Here is a 25,667-nt window from a genome sequence, read left to right as displayed (position 1 = left end):
TGATTTCAGGATAACTTGCTAACAAGAATTCCAAAATTGCAATCAACTTTGCTGTTACTATTCAGACACTTTTTGTTGAAGATATCTTAGGCATCAGCTTCTTTAGGTTTTGTACTTGATAATTCAGATCGGACAAATGAAAGCAATTTTTGAGTTCCAAGATCCCAAAAAAAGTGTGTTCCAAAGTGAAATTTGTTTTGTAGCATCTCTGAACCCTCAGCTTCTGGTAGATAATAAGGTTAAAATGGTCAAATCTGGAAATGGAATTTTATTAGAGAGCAAGTTTCCCTCTTCCTGTAAAAGAAATTTTCCTTATCAGAGTTTTAGAAAAAGGCTGATCTCAGTATTTGAGAATTAACAGGGAATGCAACAGGGACAGTAAAGGTGAAAATTCAAACCACATCAAATAATTATGTGAAAAATTCTAAAATTGAGCAATTAATCATAGAGTCATAGAACTGAATCATAAAATGGTTTGGGTTGGAAGGGACCATCTAGCTCCAAACCCCTGCCATGGGCAAGGATGCCACTCACTACACAGGGCTGCTTTAAGTTCCATCCAAACTGGCCTTGAACACTTCCAGGGATGTGGCATCTGCAAGTTCTGTAGGCAACCTGTTCCAGAGGTTCCCAGAGGAACTGGTGCCTTACCATCCTCACAGCAGAGCATTTCCTTGTAATATCTAATCTAAACCTACCCTCTTGGAGTTTAAAAGCCATTCCTCCCTTGCCCTGTCACTGCATGTCCTTGTAATAAGTCCCCCACCAGCTCTCTCGTGGGCCAGTGTAATAAATGGCCAGTCTAATCCGCAAAAACTATTATTCTATGCTAATCCATTGCACTCAATACTGCAAAGTTCTGTGACTTAGCTACAGACTGAGGGGTTTAGGGCACCAGGTCAGTCTCCCTGCATCTCTGACCTTTCAGAAAGATAGGACTCGAGGATCCATTCTGAAAAGCATGAAGTACAATTTATGTGAAATCCATGGCAAGATACAAACAAAAAATAAAACAGTCCTTCCTTGGAAGCTACGTTTTTTTTAGAGGTGAACAGGTGAACAGCTGTTCCTGAGCATAAGTACTTTCAATAAAATAAAAAGATGAACTGAGAATTGAGAACATTCATTTCAAACACAAGACAGGGAATGTTAACTGTAATAGGAAACAATCGTGGAGGTTTAAAATTTTAAATGTCTCTCTCAGCAATCTTTCCATTTGTAGTGGGAGTTTTTAATTTTATTTACAACACAGGATCATTTCTCAATTTGAGAAATAGTCACTTGACATGATTCACAGGCTTAAAAGTGTGGCTTTTTTAAAAACTCACAATTTCAAAATGAAATAGTATAATTTTAATATTTTTTCTCTTCTTGTTAAAATTAATTAAATTTCTAGTCAACCTAAATCAGCCTCAATTTAGCTCACCAAATCCATAAATTTAACTATAAAAGTGCTTAGTGTTTTGAAATACCACAGTCTCATAACAGGTATATTTTCTCATCTATTCTACTCTTCCAAATGTTCCAGGCAAATAATGCCTTTATTTTTATTAATCAAAAGTCCTGACAGCGCATTATTCCACACTTCCAGAACCTTCATTCAAACACAGAATGTGATTATCATCTTATTGGTCTAACAGATATTAAAGAGGTAAATTTGTTTTACCTCCAAAAGAGAATCCTCAAGTTTAGCTAACTGTATCTTCTTATCTTCTTCCTGTTGTAACAGCTTTGTCTTCTGCTCTTCCAAATCAGGCTTTTCATGCTGAATTGTTAAAGCCAAAAGCTAATAACAAAGACAGAAAACAAAAACAAAGTTGGGGTTTTTTCTGCATTTCCACTTCAAGAGGGGTCAGTTTTCATGGATACATTGCATGCTGACAATTTCATATCTCCAGAAGAAGAAGGAAATCCTTGTGGATATCTATGCTTTACATTTTGAATTATATATTACTTATCAACATCTTATTTACATTGAATTCTAAGCCTCTTGTTAATATAGAAAAACTTGTTTCATACGAAGGAAGGAGGGGATTTTCTTCCCTTAATTGTTCTTCTTTTTTTTCTTTCTTCCATTTGTATGTTACATTTTCATTCCTACACTTTATAGAGAAAACCTCAAAAGCTACTAGTATTTTAAAGGAAATAAACTGCACAATATTTTGGTTTCACTACATTTCTTCTGTACACGAAGTATCTTGATGACACAAGCATTACTCTCTAAGTAGGACACTGGAGAGCTGTAACAGAAATGTTTCCATGGTACCATAAATGCATCTTGAACAAAAAGCAAAGGCTTAGCAATTAATCTGCTGCAACTGAACTCAATGAGAACATTTTCATTTTCTCTACTAGACTCACTCCTTGGTTCCAAAGTGCATAAAAATTTTACTGTTTATATTTGGGAGCTCGAAAATACCTCCATAACCATTAAAGCAAACTGCACCATGGGGCTTATTCCAGATGCTGGATGCAGCTATGCTCGTTCACTATACATACACTGGTTACATTCTAAATGCCTACCTGTCCTCTTAAGCCACTTGTTGTTGTGGTAAAGTTTACTTCTGTAACAATAGAAGAAGCATCAGGTGGAATGAAGGGATTTGGGTTCCTCGTTGATAGAAAAAGACGGAACTCTTCATTATAATCTATCATTTTTTCACCTATTTGTACAGCATAACGGGGTCCTGAAAATAACGAGCAGATGTTTTACTCACTCTGATTGGAACTCTCTAAAATTATCTGAAAACAATGGTATTCATGTGATACTTTATGACCAATGGATCTAAATATATTTTACAATATGAAATTATAAATTGACTGGAAAAAAATAAAAAATAAAAAAATCAAAGAACACATCCTAACAAAATCTAAAGAATACATCCATCTGCATTGTTAGAGACAAAAAGTAGTAACATTGCAGTAATATAGGAAATTATGTAGTAAGAATATTTAATACACCTGAGTAGCTTAATTATCCTTACCGAGAAAACAAAGCATAAAGGACAAAAAATGTACTTGAAGTAAAAGTAATACTGACAACTTTTTGAAATCTTCAGACCATGAATAGGAGACAAAACATCTCAGAAGGTGACCTCAAGAATTCCCCTTATCTGAAAGAATTTTGTCAGAATTCAAAGATATTCATTTACCTTTAAACATTGCTCTACCATGCTATACTAGCCATAATTATTATACAAGCTAACTAAGATGATTCAGTATTTCCTCATCCAAACCCATTATATTTCATCTGTTATATTTATTTGTAAAAGGTTGATGTTTTGTATAATCATAATTCTGTTAAGACACTATTTTCTACAGTAACTGTTATAAAGTCAATGAAACTAAAAATGATGGAATGTCTAGACAGTAGAATGAAAGAATTCCATCAAGAAATACCCCATAAGATTTGTATTATTATAAATATATTTAACTTAATCATATTATGAGAGAAACAAGTGATTTATTAAATAATTTATGTCAATTGGTTTCAGTGTGCTTATACTCTTAATATTTCTCAATATGCCTGTTACAGAATAAAACTACATGTTCAGGCTCCCCCACCACACTTCCTAACAGGTTTCCATTCTAGCAGGGTTAGAAAAGAATAGACTCAGACAACGACATGATTAGAGTAAGATTTTGCCTTCCAATACTGAAAAACAAATAAGAACAGAATTACAAAATGAAAAGTGAAAATTTTCATTCCGGAAAACTTTCCAAGATGGCATACTTAGGTGTTTCTCTATTTTTAGCACTGAGTGCAGATCAGAAATATAACTCTCTTGCTAAAACACTGGTAGAGATGAAAACCCACCAGTTTTGCTTCTAAGCCAAAGATCAGAATAAATTTTAGGACTATGTTGTAAAAACGTCAAACAGAAAATGGAAGCTGTGCAAAGACGAATTTACTGCAGTATATATGTTCGTATTTTTTCTTAACCTTTCATTCAAAGTAATGAAGATGTATAGTCATCACAAGCAAAATAAAGCAGACAGGTCCCCAAATCCACATTTTGACAAAAAGAAGGAGCACATGCTTGATTATAAAGTGATGGAAAATATTCAAATAGTGACTCGTTCTTCCCTTTCCAACAACAGCTCTTCAGTTTGGACCTGGCACTAACACAGCTCATTAAAAAGCAAAAGAGGATGTCTGAATGTTATGAGCAATTTTCCTGAACAAACTAGTATATTTGAATTTAATCTCTTTTCTCTACAGTTCTGCAGACACAGTCATCTTTCACACTGTACCTCATCAGCTCTCCAAAATTCGGCAGAAGATAGAGGGGCAAAAAAAGTTTGTTACAGTGCTCTACCTAACGCTCCACAGATCCCTGAAATCACCAAATTGGTGCCATTCTTTTAATGAGAATAAACAAGCAAGGGCATCTGTAATGGAAGACTGATTTAAAATAACACTTTCTTTTCCCCAAACAGATCTTTCTTACATTGGTGATAAATGTATATATGAATCCTACAGTATTTGCATTTATTTTTAGCATGTACTTATATTTGAAGAATTACTGCTACCTCACACATTATTAGACCTCAATAGTAGACGAAATGACAGCAAAGAAACAGTCTTGAGCTATTTTCAGTAGGCAAAGTTCATATAGTAAATTACATCCATAGGTCATGGTACATGCTGAGGAATTACCACTTGAGGCAGAAATACATTTAAAGGACAATGCAAATCTATTTTAGTTACTGTAATTTAGAAATTACTTAAAACACACGTTGTATTTTTTAATTCACCAAGTTCTCTTGATATAATTTCAAAATATGTAATATAATTCAACAAAATTAATGCAGAGCTACTTGCATAATTACAATTTATTTTTGCTAAATTTTATTACAATTTTCCATATTAAAAAAAATTAAAACAATTAAGTCTGAAGCAGTCATACAAACAGTTAGGTAGAACACATTATCTGTTTAAAACAGAGATATTATATTACAAAACTTAATCATTGTGTTTTTTCGTTTTTCTTGCATTGATTAAGGGATTCCTTTCACTAAATTCCACCATTCTGCTGATCTCTATGACCTTTCCCATTCCAAGGGCACAACAGGAACAGACCTGTCTGTCTTCTCTTCATTCAGAGATATGCAAGAGAAGCAGAAACACCAACATTCTAAGCCATTGATTTCTAACTGCACTAATAGTTGTGTAACTTCTGGTTTATTTAAGGCCAAATTTCCAATTAAAAATATGTGTTTGAAATATCACTAGAAATTAACTTAAAATTTAGATTTTTAAGAGTCTATAAAAACACATTATTTTAACTTCAATTTTAAAAATTTAATACTTTTCAATATTTTTCCGCTTACTAAATAAGAACATGTCTCCAAAATATTTCTTGCTCTGAAGTGTTAGTAGCAGGTTAATACTACAGAGGAAAAACACTACACTATATTCATGTTTTCAGAAAAATCAGGTTTTATACAAATAGATCTAAACTATAAATGTTTTGAATGAGCAGTTGCAAAGATCTTGGTGACTTACCTTGAGCAATAAGATCTTTTCTTAGCAATGGGTAAAGCACGGGTTCCACTCCATCCATTTCCTGTATAATAAGTGTCTTCCCAAATCTCACTGCTAGCTCAAGAGCAGTTAGGAAGTTGGGGTCCTGGATAAAGAGAAATACATTCATTTGATTCACGCTTTTTTGAAAAATGCAAACACTTCAGAATGAGTAGGAAGGCACCACACCAAATAGTCCAAATCTAAAAATCAGTAGTATAGATGAAAAATCCTATTAGAGGCATATGATATTTCAGGGTTTAGCCCCACATGTTCAGTTTAAATAAATTTCAAGAAAATCTGTTTAACAAGCCTAGATCTTCAAGGGCTGCATGAGAAGAGAGCAGGTTCACTGTCATGTCTTCCAGGTGCACCTAGAAGTCCTGGCCAGGTCTCATATCTCTAATTTTAATATGTAGCTGCACCTCAAATCTGAACCAAGCACAGGATTCCCATTATTAAGAGGTCTACATGAAAAAACAGGTGCTTAAACATCCATGTGGTGCTTATGATCCCATTAGTCAATAGAGATCCTGGACAATATAGACAACAGAGGTTAAAAGGTAATCCGCCAATCAGTTAGCAGGACAAGCAATCAATTACCCTAAGATATGTTATCTACTACCATCAGAGAGCATCTACAAGGGTTGCACAGAGCCAGCAGGGATCTGTGGAAGACCTACATGCCGTTGAAGGAATATTTTGTGGCCAGGTGGGATTCAATAAGGGACTTCTGAATAGCACCAGATGCCTCCCTGTGTGTGTGCAACTGAGTTGCACCTTGCTACTCAGGTAAACAACTACAGGTACACAATGAACTTCAGGTACCCTAATCTCAAATTGAAATCAAATTTACTCTTTCCAATTTAGATAATACAACACAACAATCATAGGGATTTAAGTGTCTATATAAACCTGAAATGCAGTGAACTGCTACCAAGTATACAAAAGACCTCTCTATTTGAAAATCTTGTCTATCTTCCTCTCCGCAGGGAATATGACATTCTTGAAGATAGTAGCACAAAGACGCAAACTTGTAGAAATAATACCAGATGTTGAGCCTCCAACTTTAAATAACCTAGAACTCTCTGAGGAATTGTATGCTTCACAGAATATGAACTAATTTTTGGTGATTGCTATCACACACCTTTGAAAAGTGCTTTGTAGAATCTGGAATAGAGAAAGCTCAAACAGAAAAGACCAAGAATAAATACTGCACCTGTTGGTTAATAACTTCTAATCGTGATTCCTTCAAATGTGTCTTCAACCATTCAGTAGCCCGGAAAGACGGGTCTATCAAAAATGGGCAAACTTTACTCTAGAGAAAAAAAATACAAATATATTTACTAAAATCTATTTTAAGAATAAAATTGGAATCCTTTTATTTATTTCTCCGAACTAATGGAATATATATTTCTAAATCTTTTTCAATTAAAAAAACATTCAGAGAAACAGTAACAGACTAGGAAATTTATGTCTTTCATTTGTCTTTCCTGTTTAAAAAAAAGGAGGGCACCCAAACCCAAAATTCTCAGATGTTTGTTCTGCTGAAGTAAGGCAGTTCTTCACCTTCTCTTAAAAACAAGAGTCTCTACCCAATGAGTATAATCTACAGCTTTTGCTATTCACGAATGCTTTTAAACTTAAGAGAGTTATTAGTTTTCGTTTTTCTTCCTCTGGTGGGCAAAGGTACAATACTTCTGGATTTGGACCTCAATGCATTTTAGAAAGAATCATGAATACAAGTACTTTGCAGGCACAAAGCTACACTTAACTCTGTCCAGTACATCCACGTCTCTCTTGTGCTGAGGATCACACAACTGGACCGAGGATCCCGGGTGATTCACCAGTGCTGAGTGAAGGGGAGAGATCCCCTCCCCTGACCTGCTGCAAATACTTTGCCTAAAGCTGTCCAGGATACCATTGGCCTTCTCCTTGCCAAGGGCCCATAACTGTCTCATTAACTACTTGGTGTCCACCAGGACCACCAGGTCCTTTCCTACAAATCTGCTTTGCAACTGGCTGCTCCTCAGCACATGTTGGTACATGAGGTTGTTATTACCCAGGCGCAGGACTGTGTAATTCTCCTTCCTGAACTTCATGAGGTTTCTGTCATCCCATTTCTCCAGTCTGTCAAGGACTCTCTGGGCCTCAATTTTATCCTCTTGTGTATCTCAGTCATAGAGACTCACAGAATGGCTTGGGTTGGAAAGTTCCTTAAATATCACCTAGTTCCAACACCCCTGCCAAGGTCACTAGATCAGTAGGTTGCCCGTGGCTGCCCATGGTCCCATCCAACCTGACTTTGAGCACTTCCAGCGATGGGGCATCCAAACTTCTCTGGACAACTTGTGCCAGTGCTTCACTATAATCTAAGTAAAGAATTTTCTCCTAACATCTAATCTATATCTCTACTCCATTTTATATAAACATTCTTCCTTCTCCTCTTATTATCTGTCCATGTAAAGACTTGTTCTCCTTCCTTCTTTCCTGTAAGTCCACTTTAAGTACTGAAAGGCTGCAGTGAGGTATCCCAGAGCCTTATCTTCTCCAGGCTGTACAATCTCAGCTTTCTAAGCCTATCTTCATAGCAGATGTGCTCCAGCCATCAGATCACCTTGGTGTATCAACCATATCTCCCAGTTTTGTGTCAGCAAACTTACTGAAGGTTTAAACATGTATTTTCAACAATTCTCTGGTTCAGTCTGATAGAAAAGTTATTTCCAAGTTTCAGGCCTTTTTTAGATTGAGTTCCAGTATTTCAAACTGAGTAGTTACACAGATCTCAAACAGAAAGACAGGGAAACATGGTGGGTATTCAAGCTTCAAAAGATGACCAGCACAAAAGCCTGAGAACTGTACTGTAGATCACACTGGTATAAAATACCATGTCTAATTTCAGCTTTTAAGGATGTACACAAGGAAAATTATTTTACTTGATTGAGTGCTTCAAAAATCTCACATGGTGAGATTTTTAAGAGCTCAATCTATTCAACTAATGAAAAAGATGAAAATAAGGTTTTATTGTAGCATATCTTTTATGGTATAAGACAGTGTTTATTGAAAAGCATTTTAATCAAACTGAGAAAAGAATATATAGATCTAATAAAAGGATGAGAAAGCAAGATAAATTCAAATTGGAGAAAAATCTGTGACTAATTTGAATCATAAATCACCTAGGCAAATCACTCGTAGTAAATGCCCATTCTTCTCATGCAATTAAATAATTACTTATTAGTAGATCTAATAAATTACTAGAATATTACATACATAATTATATATATCCATATATAGATAAACTGAATATTTTCCTTTTCTCAAGTATTATTAGATATATAATACACATATACATACATACATATATATGTCTTGAAAGGTATCTGCATATAGCCTTTTCCTTTTTCTGAGAAAAAAAGTAAAAGAAATTATATGCCAAAGTGTATACGTCCTATATATAGGACATAATTGTCCAGTGATTGTATTGATGTTAATGACTACTTACACTTTAAGATGATATGATATCATTCTGATATGGAATAAAACTGATATGGAATAAAACAGTAAGTGTAAAGTGAAAAGACGTACCTTCTTTAACAGTTTTTTCTTTTTGATACAAATTTCCATTGTTACATAAGTATTTATTTCTCTGTGTGTGCGTGCTTTGTGATGCCAATAAAGAACTCAAATGAAATAGTTCAAGTTGCCATGTTACTGAAATTTGTAAAAATTTAAATACTTCCAAGACAAGACAAAAAAGCAAATTTACCTGCAAGATGACAAGAGCATTTTCTATTGAAAGGTCATCTGAAGGCAAACCTTCACTTTTCCAAACTAACTCCTCACTTTCTGTACACAGGAATCGCCGTAAATCAAACTCTGACAAATGAAAGTGTAAGTTTATGTCATAATTTATAGTCTGCATAACTGAAAAGCATTTACCAGTCTATACAGAACAGAGACTTTGTCTGTTAATAGAGGGCAAGTCTGTAGATTTCCCTTCAATCTATTATTTTATTGCTTTTATTGAACTCATTACTAATAAGTAGTTGATGTCACAGAAATATTCTATCGTTTTGCTAATACAGAGATAAAATGATTACTGAAAAAGCAGAAGCATTCAGAATGCACTGGCAAATATACAACAGTTAATGTGAACACATTCATTTTTGTAAACTTTTTAAGCAAGGACTATATAGATACAATTATTTATTAATATTTATAATCTTAATAATTTCATAGAATGATTCTAAGAAATTGTCTGTCGATATGTAAAAATATTTATTGAGTAAGAAAACGTCTCTTCCCATTTGGAAGACAATTGAGACTGCTCATTAGAACTCACTGTCATTTCTCACTTCCTCTATCAAGCTTAATTACTTGCATGCAGACACTGACAAACACACACACAAAATTACTTTCAAGGCCTGCTGATTTGGTCCATTCATCCAAGCTGTTTTTCCTCTGATCCTCAGGAGCAGCAGAAAGATAAGTAATAAATGCAGCTGCTAACTGAGCCCTTTTAGGCAACGTAGCCAGGTCATCTGTTATCTCTGACACCTTCAAAAAAAAGAAGTACAGAATGTATAGGTGCTTTGCAAACAAAAGATGCAGTAACATGTCTCATCAGTTACTAAAATGTCAGAATTAAGTTTGCCTGCCATTGGTAATACAGCTGAGACAGTTTCTCCTCTTGTATTTCAGGTATCTATACCTAGCTAAGACATACGGAGGTATGGGAAAAATTCCTTTCAGCTCTGAGCTAGAGCATGCACAGATATTTCTGGGAATGTAGCTCATAAAAATCCATGAATTTTATGAACAGTTCAACTTATAAGCAAATGGATAAATGGTAATATAGCAAGATAAGAAATATGTGATCCTAGTCACAGTCAGGCTGTAAGTATAACTTAAAATATGTATACAGACAATAAATATTATATGCAGCTATTATATTTACTGCACTTAAAAAAGTTATTCACTGCACACTTACATGATAAAATAAATTCATCATATATCTTCAAATAATTTATCTGCACTAAATCAACTCTGTTTTGAAATGTTCCAGTATTTTTAAGAAAAAAAAAAATACAATGTGTCAACATCATATGTGACTGGCATAATTGGTTTCAAAATCCTGTCACCTGAACTTTAATCAAATTGACATTAAAAAGAAATGCTGACACACAAAAAAGAGGCAATTTTTTCTTCCTCCTTACTTTAAATGGAGACAAACACTGCCCTTTTACTGTCTTCATTATGGGATGAGTTCCTAATTGATCTATCTGCCACTTTGGTCTACAGCATACCATTAATAGATAGTCTGGATTTTCTAACATTCCAACATGAAAAACTATGAGGAATCACTTTTAGAAGTATTTAAACACTGGGGTTCAAATATATCTAATCCATACTATAGCAGATGGAAAAGCCATAAAGGAACTTTCAGAGGAATATCTTTCAATTTTTTCCAGTATGGTGGTCAACCTACAAGAAGGATTTATCTAACGTTAACTCTGGTTCTCCAAAATGCAGGCATTTAGTCTAATTGTTGAGGCTTTTTTTGGTATCAGTGGAGACACAGAATCATGTATCTCTGCATGAAGATTTCTTGTGACTTATGATACCTATGAAAGTTACTTTGGGCTTTCTGAAGGTGACAGCTATTTTCAGCTTATATGTATCTTCAGATTTTCCTTTTTGTTTCAGACTGTAAAAGGGCTTATGTCTCCAAAGACTTATCAGTTTGTCTCAAATATATAATTTCAGCAAATAAGATATGCCTACCTTCCCTACTTCAGCAACAGAAAAGTTTCAAGGAATTAAGTGAAGACTTCAAAATAAACCCAACCTTTTGGGTATAACTATACGCACATTTACAACACAAATGCCATGAAGGTGATATATTTTAAGACTGTAATTCTTTAAAACCTGTCCCTTTTGGTTATATCTCAGGTTGAAGAGTCCAACTGCTCATGTTCACCCATCATAATTACTACATTCTTGGGATTGAAAACCAGCACATAATTTTGTATGTTTTCTCTAAAATACTGGGGGATTTTTACACATTTGGTAGCAAGGTTGCTACCAAATATATATATATACACACTGTAAGTATGGTGAAGTAAAAAGAAGTTTCAGAGAAAACAAAAGCTTTATTTTCTAATGAAAAATCAAATAATTGTGCACTCGGAAACATACAGAATGGCAGTAACTCACATTCTCCAAGCAGTGCAAAAACTGCATTTTAAAATTACCAGCTTCAAGAGGTACTTATGAAAATTTTCACTAACCTGAGTGCTCCATCTTTTGTGCTCCCTATCAAGTTGATTTATCAGTACCTCTGCAGCTTTCAATGTTTTCTGAGCTTTATTTAGTTCTGCTTCAAGTTTTGCTGCTTCTGTTGTTCGATTCTGGAACCTGTAAAAAAATACTCTTTGTAATTGCTATCATAAACTACTAAACCTACAAACAGTTATTTTCAAGGAAGTTTAATTGATTGAATTTGTAATGAATGCGTTGCTTACTGTTAACAAATAACACAACTGCTATAGGGGTTTTTTTAATACCTTCTGTTTCTAATTGGCAGATGGGCTTGTTAGACTTATAGCTAACAAAATTTAGATAAATACACAGGTGAGATTTAAAAATGGATTTGAGATACAGACTATAATGTCTGAAAATAATTCCTTCTACTTAAACAGCCTGACAATTTTAGTGATTGTGTAAAGTTTTGTTCTGCACCTAGTCAGGAAACAGAAGGCTCAATGCCATACCATACATTTGTAACTATTTGGTAGATTTTATCTATTAAAAGTTTAAAAAAGAATATTACTAATTCACATGGATGACTCCAGTTCAATTCACAGTAGTATCTCCTATATTAAGTACATAATAAAATTAAGTACATAATAAAAACATCAAACATTTACTAGATCTATTTTTATGCCTTTGTGAGTCATGTACTTGATGAGACACTAAGAAAAAAGGAAATAGCTAACTAGCTAACTGTCAGAAAAGTAGGCCACCCTAAAAGAAAAAGAACTGCCTCTCTTCAAGCTGTGATCAGTAGAAGTTTTGTATAGGAATGTTTCCAAACTCCTAAGGAGTCATTGAAGCCCTCTGTGATTCAGGAGGTGATAAACATACTGTTTGCCTTTGATATCCACAATGTCTACAATAAAGGCTACCAACACACTCCGTAGTGAGAAGCAGGTACTTTTAAGGAGTATTTATTTCCTCTGATCAAGGAGATGAAGTGTAATCTAAAAGTATTTATCTCCACTGAGAGTACAGATAGCATAAGCATCACTATTTGATAATTCTGACATAAATATCTTGCAGTACAGGAAGTTACATTTCCTTAGATAAAATTCATTATTCATACTGTAAAATTAACGGTTTTTATTTGTATCTTGAAGTAAACAAATCCAACTTACTTGTCTTTCAGTTCCAATACTTTTTGACCAACAGAGTTCAGAAGATCCTCTAACTTCTGTTTTCTGTTTTCAGTTTTCTTGAGATTACTATAAAAATGTAACACTTATTTTAAGACTATGGACCGAAATGAAAAAAAAAGAGCAATTATAACAGAAAAGAAATTTACACAGAGATAGTCCAAAGATGTTCTCTACTGTGTTTTATATTGAAATATATATTTTCACATGTAAAAGTTTTGAGTACTGCTCCTCATATAGTTTTTAAAATGGAAGTCGAACACCCCATTCCTAAAGATGAGAACAAATTCTTCTAATACAGAATTTTAAGAACTGGAAAAACAACCAGTACAGATTCCTCAGGTTATGGATGGTCACAGGACAATGTCTTATCTTTCTGCTCCTAAGGAGAAACTGATAATGCTTGGTACATGGCCGAAAAAGAGGAACTGTACATCTCATAAAACAGCATGGATTTCACTGAGAGAATATATTCTTAAGTGTACCTGTGATGCTAATTTCTCCCTGACAGTATTTAACTGAGACAGGTAACTCATGATTGTACAAAAAACATCCAAGGCACAGCTTCCAGGAAAAAGCAACTATTGCACATTTACTTCTTCTGTCTCAGTATGTATGTTTTATTACCTCTAGATGAGGTTATCTTTTATCTTTGGTTTTTAATAAACTTCTATTCACACAGAATCACAGTGGGTTGGAAATTACCTCTGTAGACCATCTAGTCGAACCATCCTGCTAAAGCAGGATCATGTCAAGGTACAATTTCAACATCAGAGGAGAAGACTCCACAGCCTCTCTGGCAGTTTGTTCTAGTGCCCTGTCACCCTCAAGTAAAAAGCCTTTCCTCATACTCAGATTCATCCTTGGTGACTTCAGTTTCATCCACCACCACTGGACTTGAAACGACTGATTTTGTAATAGTCTAACTTACGCTTCCAAGGCAGCCTTCTCTTTTTCTAAAGGCTGAATTCGTTCTAGGACATGGGAATACTGGATGTTGGCATTCACCCAAGCTGCTAATGGAGCAGCTGCAGCACTGGCTCGTTTAGCATTCTAAAAAATTCAGTACAAGAAAAGTTGTTAAAAGAAAGTCCTTGAAGTATAATGCAGAAGAGATAAATAGAGGATAAGTAGCTGCAACAGATTTTCTAGTTACCAACTTAAATATGCTAATAAGCCAACTCTTCTAATGAATTAATCTTTTAAATTGTTACTAAGATTATACTGAAGGCCATCAATCCATGTTAAAAAACCACAATGGGCATTTTTACAACTATGAAGCTAAACTGAAATTAACAAGTTTTAAATCAATGAATGATTTATTAGACTCTTACTATTACAAGGACGCCAAAGGAGCCAGTTACAATTCCTTGGTCTGAGTTTTACTTTACAGCACTAGAAAAGTCTTTGAGTACTAGACCCCATAATGACTTCTTACCTCACCTCTTCTCACTCACCAACCAAATTCTCACTTTAGGAGGCAGTATGCAACAGAGTAATCTCTGCTACACCTTTATCTGTTTATACTGGCAAATTCTGTAAGCAGAATTCATCACTTTTTCTCTAACCTAAGAGCATCCTAAAAATTATGCTGGCAAACCAGGCAATCATGTCTTTTCTTTTGGTCTTCTTTTGGTCTTGTTTTTATTTTATGTAATGCAATCACAAATTACCTTTGGATCAAAAGATGCTCTGTTTCTAGAAAGAAGTTCTTCAACACTCTCTCGTATTTCTTTTGGAATATTACGGGCATCAAATGATCCTATGTCCTCCCTTACACTTCTTTTGGCCAAGAAACTATAAAAAGAATAAAGAAACTAAGTAAAGAAGAAACAAATGCTTAAAAGGTTATTTCTATATGAAACCAAGGATTTCTGAGCACAGGATTCCTGAATGCAACAGAAAATAGTTCATCTTGTAAATTAATATTTAATTTTAAAGGTTAAATAAAATTCTTACCTCTTCATGCTCACCCATGATGTATCAAAAATCCCCATCAGCCGCAGAACTCCCTCTAGAATGTCTCTGATGATGTCAGGGGGCATCCGTAGTGACCGGATTTCTAACAAAGCCTCTGGCTTTATATTTCCAACAGCTAATTTAGCTTCACTTACCAACGGCTTAAAACATGAAAACACATTAAAAACAGAGATGAGGATACAAGAAACATAGCATTTCCCATTGCAGTTTTCATACAATTTCTTGTTCTTTTTAAATACTTTATTATCTAAGAAAATACCACTGATGCATATTCATGTTTACAAGTTACTAAAAAATTACCAGATATTTACTAAGTGATACTAAGTACACTTCTGCATAAAAGAGCATAATATAACCCTAACATTGTGATACAGATATCTTTTAATAACAATGCTAACTACTATTTATAGGCATAACAGGGGATCTCTCTGTAAACATCCAGAAGTACAGGCCGCAAAAGCTTTCTATTTCCAGTAGCTAAAAAAGTCCTTCTCCCTTATCAACAAAGCAACAAAATTGTCAGGGAACCAAAGAAAGTTATAGATTATTATTAAGGATTGTCCACACCTTGTATATCCTTTATATTTATCAAAGACCACAGAATTAGTCTAACCCTGTAGTTCTATGTCACTTCCAATACAAGGATATAACTCCTTGGTACCTATGATATTTAAAAGGAAAAAAATTAAGTTGCTGTACAGTTCTCTTAAGTCTTTAGTATAAATTAAAATGCATGGTATGAAAAATACAGACTAAAAGCAATGACACACATACCTCCCAAAAAACCTGATGCTTAACAGCTGTGAAATCTCTTGAACAAGCAGTTCACTGTAGTGTCATTAGGATATACACTTTTCAGGATTTAGTAATAACTGTAAATTTATCTCTCACTAAACTATTTCCATTCAGCTGAGAGTACCAAGCCCTGTGTTAAAAGCTTGATCAAGACAAAGTAATGTACTTGGTCTATATAAGATATGAGTAATTGAAAAATATTATATAAAATCAGCAGAATTCAGCAGTAGATCATGACAACATAGAAATAGCAGGGGAAGACCAGATTTGGCTTGAAAACTCTATCTGTAATTACTATCTAACAGAATACAAATGCCAGAACAACAGTCTCTGTTTGTCACATGGAATACTGTTTTCTAATGCATAAAAGCTTAAATATCAAAATAATTTAGAGTAAAATTTAAGAATTGCATGGACAAATTCTGCAAAACCATTTTGCACAGCAGGATAAAAGTCAGATAAAATCAGACTCCAAAATATTACTTTTCCTTATCAGCTCTTACCTGAACCTCTTTCAGTTCATCTTCAATTTTTCTTTTTCTTTGCTCTATTTCTGCAGCCTCTTCTGCTATTCGGTGTTTTATTTTTTCCATTTCTGCTTTTTGCTCACTAGCACTCTGTAAAATAAAAAAATCCTACGGCTTGTAAATTTACACTGATTTTATTCCTTTGGGTCTCTTATTTCTTTTAGTCTTCATTATAATAATTTGTACAATACCAACTACAATAAAATAGCTGAGTCTATTTAATATTAGGCAGGCTGGCTAAGTAAATAAACTATACAGAATAAGCACAATTTGCTTTTACTGTGTGTCCTTCCCTTTCTTTACCCCAGACCAGATCTGCACCTCTATCTCTGGAGCTCATTATCACTTTTTTTTCCCTTGCGTCTGATTTTCCATTCCTTACCAAGATGTCAGCCTTCCTCTAAAAGCTTAAGAGTGACAGCCTCTGTAACATTCTTACTACATTTGAAAGTACTATTTTCCCATCATTGTCTTTGTCCTGATCCCATTTCTATTTCAATTTCTTTCACAACACCATTAAAACACTCTTTTTCTATCATGTTCATAAAAGCAGCAGTTGTATTGGAACTGTATCTTATTAGCCTGGAATTACTAATCATGGTATGGTTTTTTACATGTAATTTTGTACCAATCTGTCTGTAAGGATAACTGTATTTTGCTCTACATGTATATTGTAAGTTGTTTGGGTTTACCTATTTTTTTCTGGATTTGTACTGTGCCTACCAGTGTCCACAGGCAGACAGTAGCTATTAGCCAGCTCCAGGAATCCTAAACACTTCAGAACAACAATTATTACCTTGTATATAAAACTACAGTAAAATGGACCTTACACGTCTTTTATCCATTTAGGATAAATGGATAAAATAAAACACTAATATTCTAGACTCAGATCACCTAAAAGATACAAGGCAACCAAGACCACAGTTTGTGTTTTTCCAGTACATAACACATTATCATCCCCAGCAACTGTCAAGCTGAGTTGAAGTTGTAGCAGAAGGTAACAGATGCATAAAAACAGAGAAAATCTTAAAATAATAATAACCTTCTCAGTATTTAACCCAAGCTACAGATCAGCATGTTATTGAAGATTACATTCAAATCCATAAAACATTAGCTACATAAAACTAGATTAGACATTTCATGCAAATGAACATGTACTGAATGATCATTCTGAACAAGAATACCTTAACATTCAGTTGTAGGTCAAAAGCTTTTTCTCTGAAAGGAGATTAAATGAGTCTGTATGTATTAGAGCTCTCTCTGTTATATAAGCTAGATCATTTGAAGTGACATTAAAATGTTAGAGGGCGCCTATATTTTATGCCAATCTAAATAATCAGACTTCCACTGTAATTTTTCTGATGTCAGTGGGGCCATTGTGTTCCACTGCTTTTGACTATTCTTTGATTTTCTCCTACAGTGTGTGCTACCCACATTCCGTTAACTCTACTGACAACAGCAGACACAGATTTAAAACTGAAATCATCAACACACCAAGCCAATCATCATTCTTCAAATTCATGTATTACAGAGAGATGGAGCCTAAAAGTACTAAAAACTGCCAACAGGAAGAGATGTACAAAGATGGGAAGTAATGTACCTTTAAAGCACCGTGAAACAAATGGTTTAAAAGACCAGGCATTTATTCTACTGCATACAGAGAATGTCTTTGACATCAAGCTTCAGACTGACCAGATTAAACCAGAAACAAACAACAGTGCAGTGACAGTAGATCCATTACAGTTTATGCGACATTTGTAATTCCAGGAAGCATCAATGTAGAGACCTATTGCCTACACAATTATTTTACTTGGCTGAGAAAACACTACTAAAGAAAATTACAGAATTTTGAAAAAAGTCTACCTCTGAGCTGAAGAATAAAAATTCAAAGAGTGATGAACATAGAGGCATTATCTAACCTTCTCTGAAGTTGATTTTTGAGAACCAGACCTCATGAAATAAATACTTTCTAAAGTTCAAAAATTTAATTCCTGGTATTTGCTGCTTAAAATAGCACTACTTGTAAGTATCTGGTTGAAATTTCCTGTCTGGGATAAACAAAAACCAATCAGTTTGGATTTACAAAGTTCTAGGAAAACTTTCAGACAGACTAAACTACAGCAGCGAACGCGACTCAGGCACAAAACTTGCACTGATCTCTTCCTACTCAACCAGTTCTAACCTGATTGAAATTACATAATCCTCTGTCCTGTTGCAACTTTATTAAAGCCTCTGGGCTTATGCCTTCCCTTAGGGAAATTCTTGTAAATGCATCAGGTTTTGTAAAGGTTGAAAAGAATACAAAACATAGGCAGTTACAGAGACCAACGACAGAAAAACAGCATTTTTTTCTCCCCCCACCCCCCTCACTTTTGATGTGATTGTATACACCACCTGCATAGATACTGTAATTTCTTGAAGAGCAGCATCAGCTTCATCCTGCTTCGTTTTCAGCAGAATGCTTTGTTCTTCAGCTTTCCTGTTCAGCTCATCTACCAGGGCTTTAGCTTCATTCAGCTTTGAAACACCTGCCTACAAAGTTTATAGGAAGCAGATATTTAGTAACAAATTTTAAGTCAATTTAAATTGAAGTCTCCAACAAATAGTATGGGCAAACTAAGACAAATGTAGACTCATTTCCTTTTTCTTTAATTAATTTTCACATTTTCTTGAGATCATTTAATCTAAAAATTAGATCTGGCAGCTCTAGATGTATTGCTCTAAGATCTATTACTGCATCCAGAAGATTTAAAAAAAATCTCAAAATAGTAAACTTTTAATGAAAAAACAACTAGTACATAATCTTTTTCCCAGTAATTCAACAGCATTTCATTGATATTAATTCAATGTAACTATATATCCCCTAAAAGTAAATCAATAAAAACTAAACAGAATGAAACAAAGTAGATTATCTGATTTTTACATAATTACTCACTCTCTAAAAAACATATATATACACAAATAATTTCCAAGTATTCTTAACTTTCTTTATTCAGACTTTCTACACTGTTTACTTTATGCTAATTATATAATACAAATATTTCAAGATATATTGGAAAACAAAATTACCTGGAAGATATTTTGATTTAGGATACATATCTCTAACTTTCCTGTAAATTATTACCTTTATTTAACCAGAGCATTTAACAAGCGATTGTTTGACACAAACCCCAATTGTTTCCTAGATAAACTAAATAAATCAGTTTCTATTCTTACAAATGGAAATCTTTAAATTGCATATTACAGTGATCAAAAATATTGCCAGGCATAATAAAAACAAAGTAGAATACAAAGCAAGGAAGTAATTTTGTTTAGGCAAGCGTTTTAAGGAAAAAATACAGATTTGTATATGTGGCTCCGAATAGCAGCAAGGGTCACTAAGAAAATGAGCTGAAAGGGATAGGAGAAAGGTAAAGATAAAAGCTGTCCTAAAGGACCATACAGCTCTTTCCAAAAGAGCCTGGGGAAGGGAAGTAGGTGTGACTGGAAAATACCAAATGGGTTTCAAAATAAGGATGTTATATGTACAGCACAGGAGTAAAGCAATACCTGTGAGAAGAAGTGCATTTGGGCTACAACTGCCCAAAGGACTGATGTGCTCCAAAAGAATTCAAAAACAATTCCAGAACACAAAAGGAAAGAAAATCACAACACAAGGAATCTTGGTCAAAGCTACATAAGAGCACCAGGAGGTTAATGTAAGACAGACAGAACGGTTTGTAGAACTAGAAGTGAAAATCACACAAAGTAGGAAGTTGTTGTCAAGACATAAAGAAAGGGATGGAATACAGAGCTACAAAGGGAATTTTTATAAAAGCAGAGGCAGGACCTATATTCATGGAAAGACAGGGATTTTAGCAATTCCAATATCCATGGCTGAAAAAATTTTAAGTGCTTTTGAATACGTTTTACTGTTCCAAGAAAACATGCCCAGTCTGATAGGTTCTTAAGAAAAAGCATTAGTGAAAAGAAAACCACTTTTCACTCTTTCAGGAATTTGAACAGAGAAGAGCATTAATATTGATACTATTTCTCTCCTGAAACCACATTTGCCAATAGAGGACACATCACATAACCGTGTTAAGCAGCTACAGCTCATTAATACACGAGACATTTCCTAACACAAGAATATAGTGAAAAGCCATATGCTAAGTGTTTTGAACACATACCTGCAAGTGGTTCTGCCTTTCCATTAGCTCTCTTCTTTTACTGCTATTGATGGTACTGTATACATGAAGGAATGTCATATACCTGCTAGGCGTTGCTCCGTATATTTTACATGATTCATGGATTGCCAAAAATGACTTCAGAAAAGCAGAATCACCTGCACAACAGCATTTGTTACACAGATAAAATTATACTGAATCTTATCTCACATTAAAAAAAAAAAAAATATATACTTGGTTTGCAATATATCAATTAAGAGTATTCAAAATAGCACAAAGACTATACTTTTTTTAAGTACTTTCAGGGAAACAACATGTAAATACATTTGAAATGCCTATTTCTCAGAAAGAAATTGTTTGATGTTTGGAAAAGCCAGCAAAATTAATTGCAGACTACTAAGGGATAAGCATATAAGAAATTACTTCCACAAAAATTGAATTTTAAAATATTTGAAGTTTTTTATAAATAAAGCCCATAGGTTTTTGTCTTCTCCCTTATCTCTGATGACAGGCAAACTAAAAGGCTTTCCTGCCATTCAGTTTGTTGAACAGCTTCTCAAAGGAAGCCCAAAGATACAAAGGTAAAATAAACCACATTACCCTACAAAAGAAAAGAATTGCTAAAGCATATCTACATATAAATGAATGCCTCTACTGTGGCCCAGATTAATTATGATGATCTAGAATAAAGAGGGATGATAATGTGAACACCAAATTCTATTTTTGGCTATTATTCTTACTGGCCTATTAAAAAGTAGTATATAATAAGAAACTTCAAGTGATCCACTTACCATCTTACATTCCATTGGTTCCATGACCTCTAAGTGCTACTTTTATATGAAGTGGCTAAAAGTAGTATTCTGCAACTAAGTGCTGGCACTGGCCTTTTAGATTATGTTTGAGACACTATTTTAACATGAATGAATTTAAAGTCTTAGGACAAAAACCAATTATTCTGAAAAAGGATCATTACTAACAAGAAAGTAGTTTTTGAAATTAGTGAAGTAAAATGAAGATCTAGGAAAAGAATAATGAAATATATAAACTTAAAAACTCTCAAAACATCAAATTTTCAGATTGTGAAATAATATCTACATAGAAGGAAGAAACAGACCAAAACAAGATACAGCTAAATCAGCTTATAAAATTCAATATACACAGTGACTGCTTGTGACAGAAGAGACTGCACTTGATCAGCCAGGATGTAAGTTCCAGACTAATGCTTCCTTGTGCAAAATGCCTGCCATGTGAACAACACTGAGGTCTGTGAATATGCTAGTAAACACATACTCAAAATATTGATGTTGTTATCCATGCCAAAGATTGGATCAAGTGTGTAACAGCAGGAACAGTAACTAGTAGGTCTATCTAAATATTACCTGAATGTTTTTTCTTAACTTCTTTATGTGTTTCTCCAGCCTTTTCTTGTTCATCTGAATCATACAGAAGCATTTCAGGTATCTAAAAAACCACATGATTTTTTGAATAGAAATTATGAACAATGACATTTTGAGTTAAAATTTAAAAAAAAAAAAAAAAAAACAAACAAACACAAACCTTCATTCTAGTTTCTCTTTTGAAAAGACTGAAAACGACACACTTGGTCAGAATAAGGAATCTACAGAATGCTTTTAGCATTAGAAAGATAAATTCTGCCTTTCCACATCACTGATAACCTCCAGTTCTCTCAAGTGGAAGAGATTTTCCAGGCTGTAAGAAGGAGCAACTAATTCATAGAGGACCTAACAACAGCACAAATGTTGAAGTCTTAAAAGCATACACAATTCAAGAGGAAGAAAGACAGCCTTAATCCACATTCTGCCCATGTATGTATTACCCACTAATCAAGCTTCACTGACATCACTCAGAGAGGGGAACAGGATGATGACAACACTGTGCTGGTGCCGTTCATGTTAGCTCAGGGCTTCTGTTTGTTGCTCTGTGGGACAATCACAGGCATATATGTGCATGGACTTCCCATGGGGTCACAGATCCTTCAGCTGCTTCTACCTGCTTCAGCATGGGGTTCTCCATGGGCTGCAGGTGGATCTCTGTTCCACAGACTTCCTTGCGTGGCAGGGGCACAGCTGCCACACAATGGGCTACACCATGGGCTGCAGAGGAGTCTCAGCTCTGGCACCTGGAGCACCTCCAGCCCCTTCTTCTGCACTGACCCTGGAGTCTGCAGGGATGTTTCTCTCATGTTTTCTCACTCCTCTCTCTGGCTACAGTTGCTCCTGTACAGTAACTTCTTTCCACTTGTTAAATGTTATCCCAAAGGCACTGCCATCACTGCTGTTGGGCTCAGCCTTGGCCAGCAGCACATCCTTGGAGCCAGCTGGTACTGACTCCACCTGACATGGGGAAAGCTTCTGGCAGCCTCTCACAGAATTCACCCCTGCAAGCCAACCCAACACCAAAACCTCGCCACACAAACAAAATACAATTGGCTTTAACATTTTGCTTGTAGTCTGTATTCTGATCTTAAACGCTGTGTTCGGTCAGAGTCATAGTAGTCAGCATGTTGTCCAAGCCAGCCCACAGAGGGAACAAAACATAATGTTACTGGCAAAATAACAATGCTAATAGTACCTAACTGTTCTGTAGAAATTTCCATCTTTGTAAGAGTGTATAAAGGGATTAAATAAGTACCATGATAATTATTCCTTCCCAACTTTAAATCTCTTGACCTTATTCAGCAGAGCTCAGTTATATTTCAAAATACTAATTTAAGTAAGTCACAACTAATGCAACTTACCTTTTTCATACTGTCTTTGGACCAGGTTTCCATCCATAAAACCTGACATTTCTTATACAGTGCTGGATTACTTTCACAGTTTATTGTGAAATTTAAATTAGTAGAATCCATGATCAAGACAACATGCAGATTTTGTTGGATCCCTAAGAAAATGTAAAAATTTTTTGAACATAACTATTTGACTACATGACAGTAGATTTGCTGCAAATAAAACATAATTTTACTTTCTTTCAAATACTTAACAAAAAGTAATTTCTGAAAAAAAGGAGTCTATAATATCAAATCACATTAGGACAGGAGTGTTTATTAGTAGAACCTTATTTATAATGGTGAATTCTCATTATGTATACTACAGTGCATTTTTTAAATTCTGAAGAGCTGATAGTATTTATGCAGAAAGCACTGGTTCTCATTCTAATTCATGCAGACCAAAAATCCCAGTTAGAAGTTCCATGGCCAGCTGCTATGACTGTATTCTTTCAGTCATATTCTTTATTTCCAAACTATTAAATATTCTCATTAGGCCAAGGAAGAAACAAAAATAATTAAGAAACCTATCTGTAAACTTGCTTATAATTACTCAGAATCTAAAGTATTTTCTTGGTATAATTGACAAATAGAAGAAATTTCTGTTACTAGATATATATAAAAGCTAAATAAACCAGAAAATAATGGAAACAAAAGCTTTCTTCCTCCTAATTACTTTCAACAGCAGATTTCATAAGATTTATAGGACATTCATCAACACAAAATTTCAGACAGAATAATAAATTTTAAGCTGAGGATTCTGTGCCCTCAAATATCACAAATATTATTCCTGCCTTCTATTTAATAACTAATTAAAAGTTCAAACTGCATAGAATGAAAAGATCATGTTAGAAATTATCTGTCCATTATTATACCACTTTTTAAACTTCATATTAAAATATAACTTGTAACTCTGTTGACATACGGTATGTGAAATAGTTGAAAATTGGTCCTGTAAATCCATCTTGCGAAGCTTGATCCTTCAGAGGAGAGAGCAACGGCTCTAACTCTTCTGTTTTATACAGCCCAGGAACTTCTCCTGTTTCAGGAATGAATTTAAGTCAGATAAAACATACTGTAGTTCTTTAAATTGAAGGCTTCCCTTGAATTCTCTGTGTAAAGAATTCAAATTTCATAGCATTCACCTTTATATTTTCTTGAGTATTATCTCATGTACTTAATCATTCTTTCCATGATATCATGAAAACAAAATAACAAATAAAAAAAAATTAAAACCAGTAATTCTATGTAACAGTCAACTTCGTTTATATTACTGAAATGTGTTTGAGAGAAAGCTCATTCAAATCTACCCAAAGACAGTGACCTGAACTGCACACAAAGCAAATCAAACCAAACTGTCATACACCAGGACACAGGAACCTGAAAGTGAGTAGTTGTCTACATCCACAGACATAAAATTTTAACACTGGAAGATGAAAATCTGATACTGTAATTTGGGGTAGCACCTGAGACACAGGAAAATTTGGTGCTCTTATTAACCCGCTCTTAAACTACTGCAGTTCCAAAAATTCATTTATCAACTTTGACTCAGTCCTTCAATGATCCTCTTTCTTATCCAGCAACAAAGCTGGACAGTAAAACAGTCACTTTTGTTATTTGTTATTGTTGTTTATCATCTACCTACCTTCAGGAAAGTGAGCTTTGATGGTGACGGATTAAATGACTCAGTCTATACAATCTAATAAAGCATTGAAAACCTCTTAATTTTATTTCAAAAACAATGCATTTTCATTTTGCTATTACACTGTTATAAAGAACTCCTTTGAAATTAGAGGAACTGAAAGCACCTGTACTATAGGGTAAATAAAAGGACAACTAAGTGAACTTTGAGTCAGGTTCTTACATACAAGTACTCTAAAACAGTATAGGAAGCTAACTAAACCTTCTGATGGAGACATAAAATTAGAAAACATCATCTAATTCTGCTTAAAGAGCTAAGTCTGCATGATAAAAGTAGTACCATAACATCTTTGGACTTGACTCACCTGAGGACAATAAACTGTTGACCATCTCCAGGAAAGTGGAATGAACAAATTGATAGTCTTCGAGCAGCAAAACCACCTGCTGTGCTTCAATGCCTGCAAGCTCCATTACCTAGAAGCAGGGAAGACATTTAAATCTCAAATTTAAATCTTATTTTTCAGAAGAGAATGATAATCATACAATATCCTGAGTTGGAAGGGACTGATAAGGATCATAATCTTTCCTTGACTATATATTACACAGATATTTTCTCCACAGCATCTACACTATTATATATTTACAAAAGATTTCCATATGATTCAGTTAAAAAAGGTGTCAAATATAAAGAACATTTTATCTATATATACAGCTTAGTAATGAAAAATAATTAAAACAGACTCTTTCATAGAGTATATTTATGTATATGACTCAATGACAGAATTGTATCAC

General features: G+C 34.3%; 1 protein-coding gene and 1 long non-coding RNA gene across 2 annotated transcripts in view; one reads left to right on the top strand and one right to left on the bottom strand.

Moving 5' to 3' along the window:
- Positions 1-25,667, top strand: part of LOC136357581 (uncharacterized) — a 391,604-nt gene that overhangs the window by 7,808 nt on the left and 358,129 nt on the right. The window lies entirely within an intron of this gene.
- DYNC2H1 (dynein cytoplasmic 2 heavy chain 1) overlaps positions 1-25,667 on the bottom strand; it is a 143,082-nt gene that overhangs the window by 78,470 nt on the left and 38,945 nt on the right. Inside the window, exons 50-67 of the mRNA XM_066312977.1 lie at positions 25,241-25,349; positions 24,160-24,273; positions 23,208-23,350; positions 21,829-21,910; positions 20,453-20,607; positions 18,678-18,815; positions 16,260-16,373; positions 14,941-15,101; positions 14,655-14,778; positions 13,913-14,034; positions 12,964-13,050; positions 11,818-11,944; positions 9,943-10,084; positions 9,294-9,403; positions 6,747-6,845; positions 5,510-5,633; positions 2,524-2,687; positions 1,667-1,786 (exon numbers count right to left, since the gene is read on the bottom strand). Of these exons, the coding sequence (XP_066169074.1) occupies positions 1,667-1,786; positions 2,524-2,687; positions 5,510-5,633; positions 6,747-6,845; positions 9,294-9,403; positions 9,943-10,084; positions 11,818-11,944; positions 12,964-13,050; positions 13,913-14,034; positions 14,655-14,778; positions 14,941-15,101; positions 16,260-16,373; positions 18,678-18,815; positions 20,453-20,607; positions 21,829-21,910; positions 23,208-23,350; positions 24,160-24,273; positions 25,241-25,349 (2,235 nt within the window). The remainder of the gene's footprint in view (positions 1-1,666; positions 1,787-2,523; positions 2,688-5,509; positions 5,634-6,746; positions 6,846-9,293; positions 9,404-9,942; positions 10,085-11,817; positions 11,945-12,963; positions 13,051-13,912; positions 14,035-14,654; positions 14,779-14,940; positions 15,102-16,259; positions 16,374-18,677; positions 18,816-20,452; positions 20,608-21,828; positions 21,911-23,207; positions 23,351-24,159; positions 24,274-25,240; positions 25,350-25,667) is intronic.

Source organism: Sylvia atricapilla, chromosome 2 (genome assembly GCF_009819655.1).
Source record: "Sylvia atricapilla isolate bSylAtr1 chromosome 2, bSylAtr1.pri, whole genome shotgun sequence".
Lineage (NCBI taxonomy): Eukaryota > Metazoa > Chordata > Aves > Passeriformes > Sylviidae > Sylvia > Sylvia atricapilla.
The sequence above is the reverse complement of the archived record's forward strand: the minus strand, read 5'-3'. Positions and strand labels throughout refer to the sequence as shown.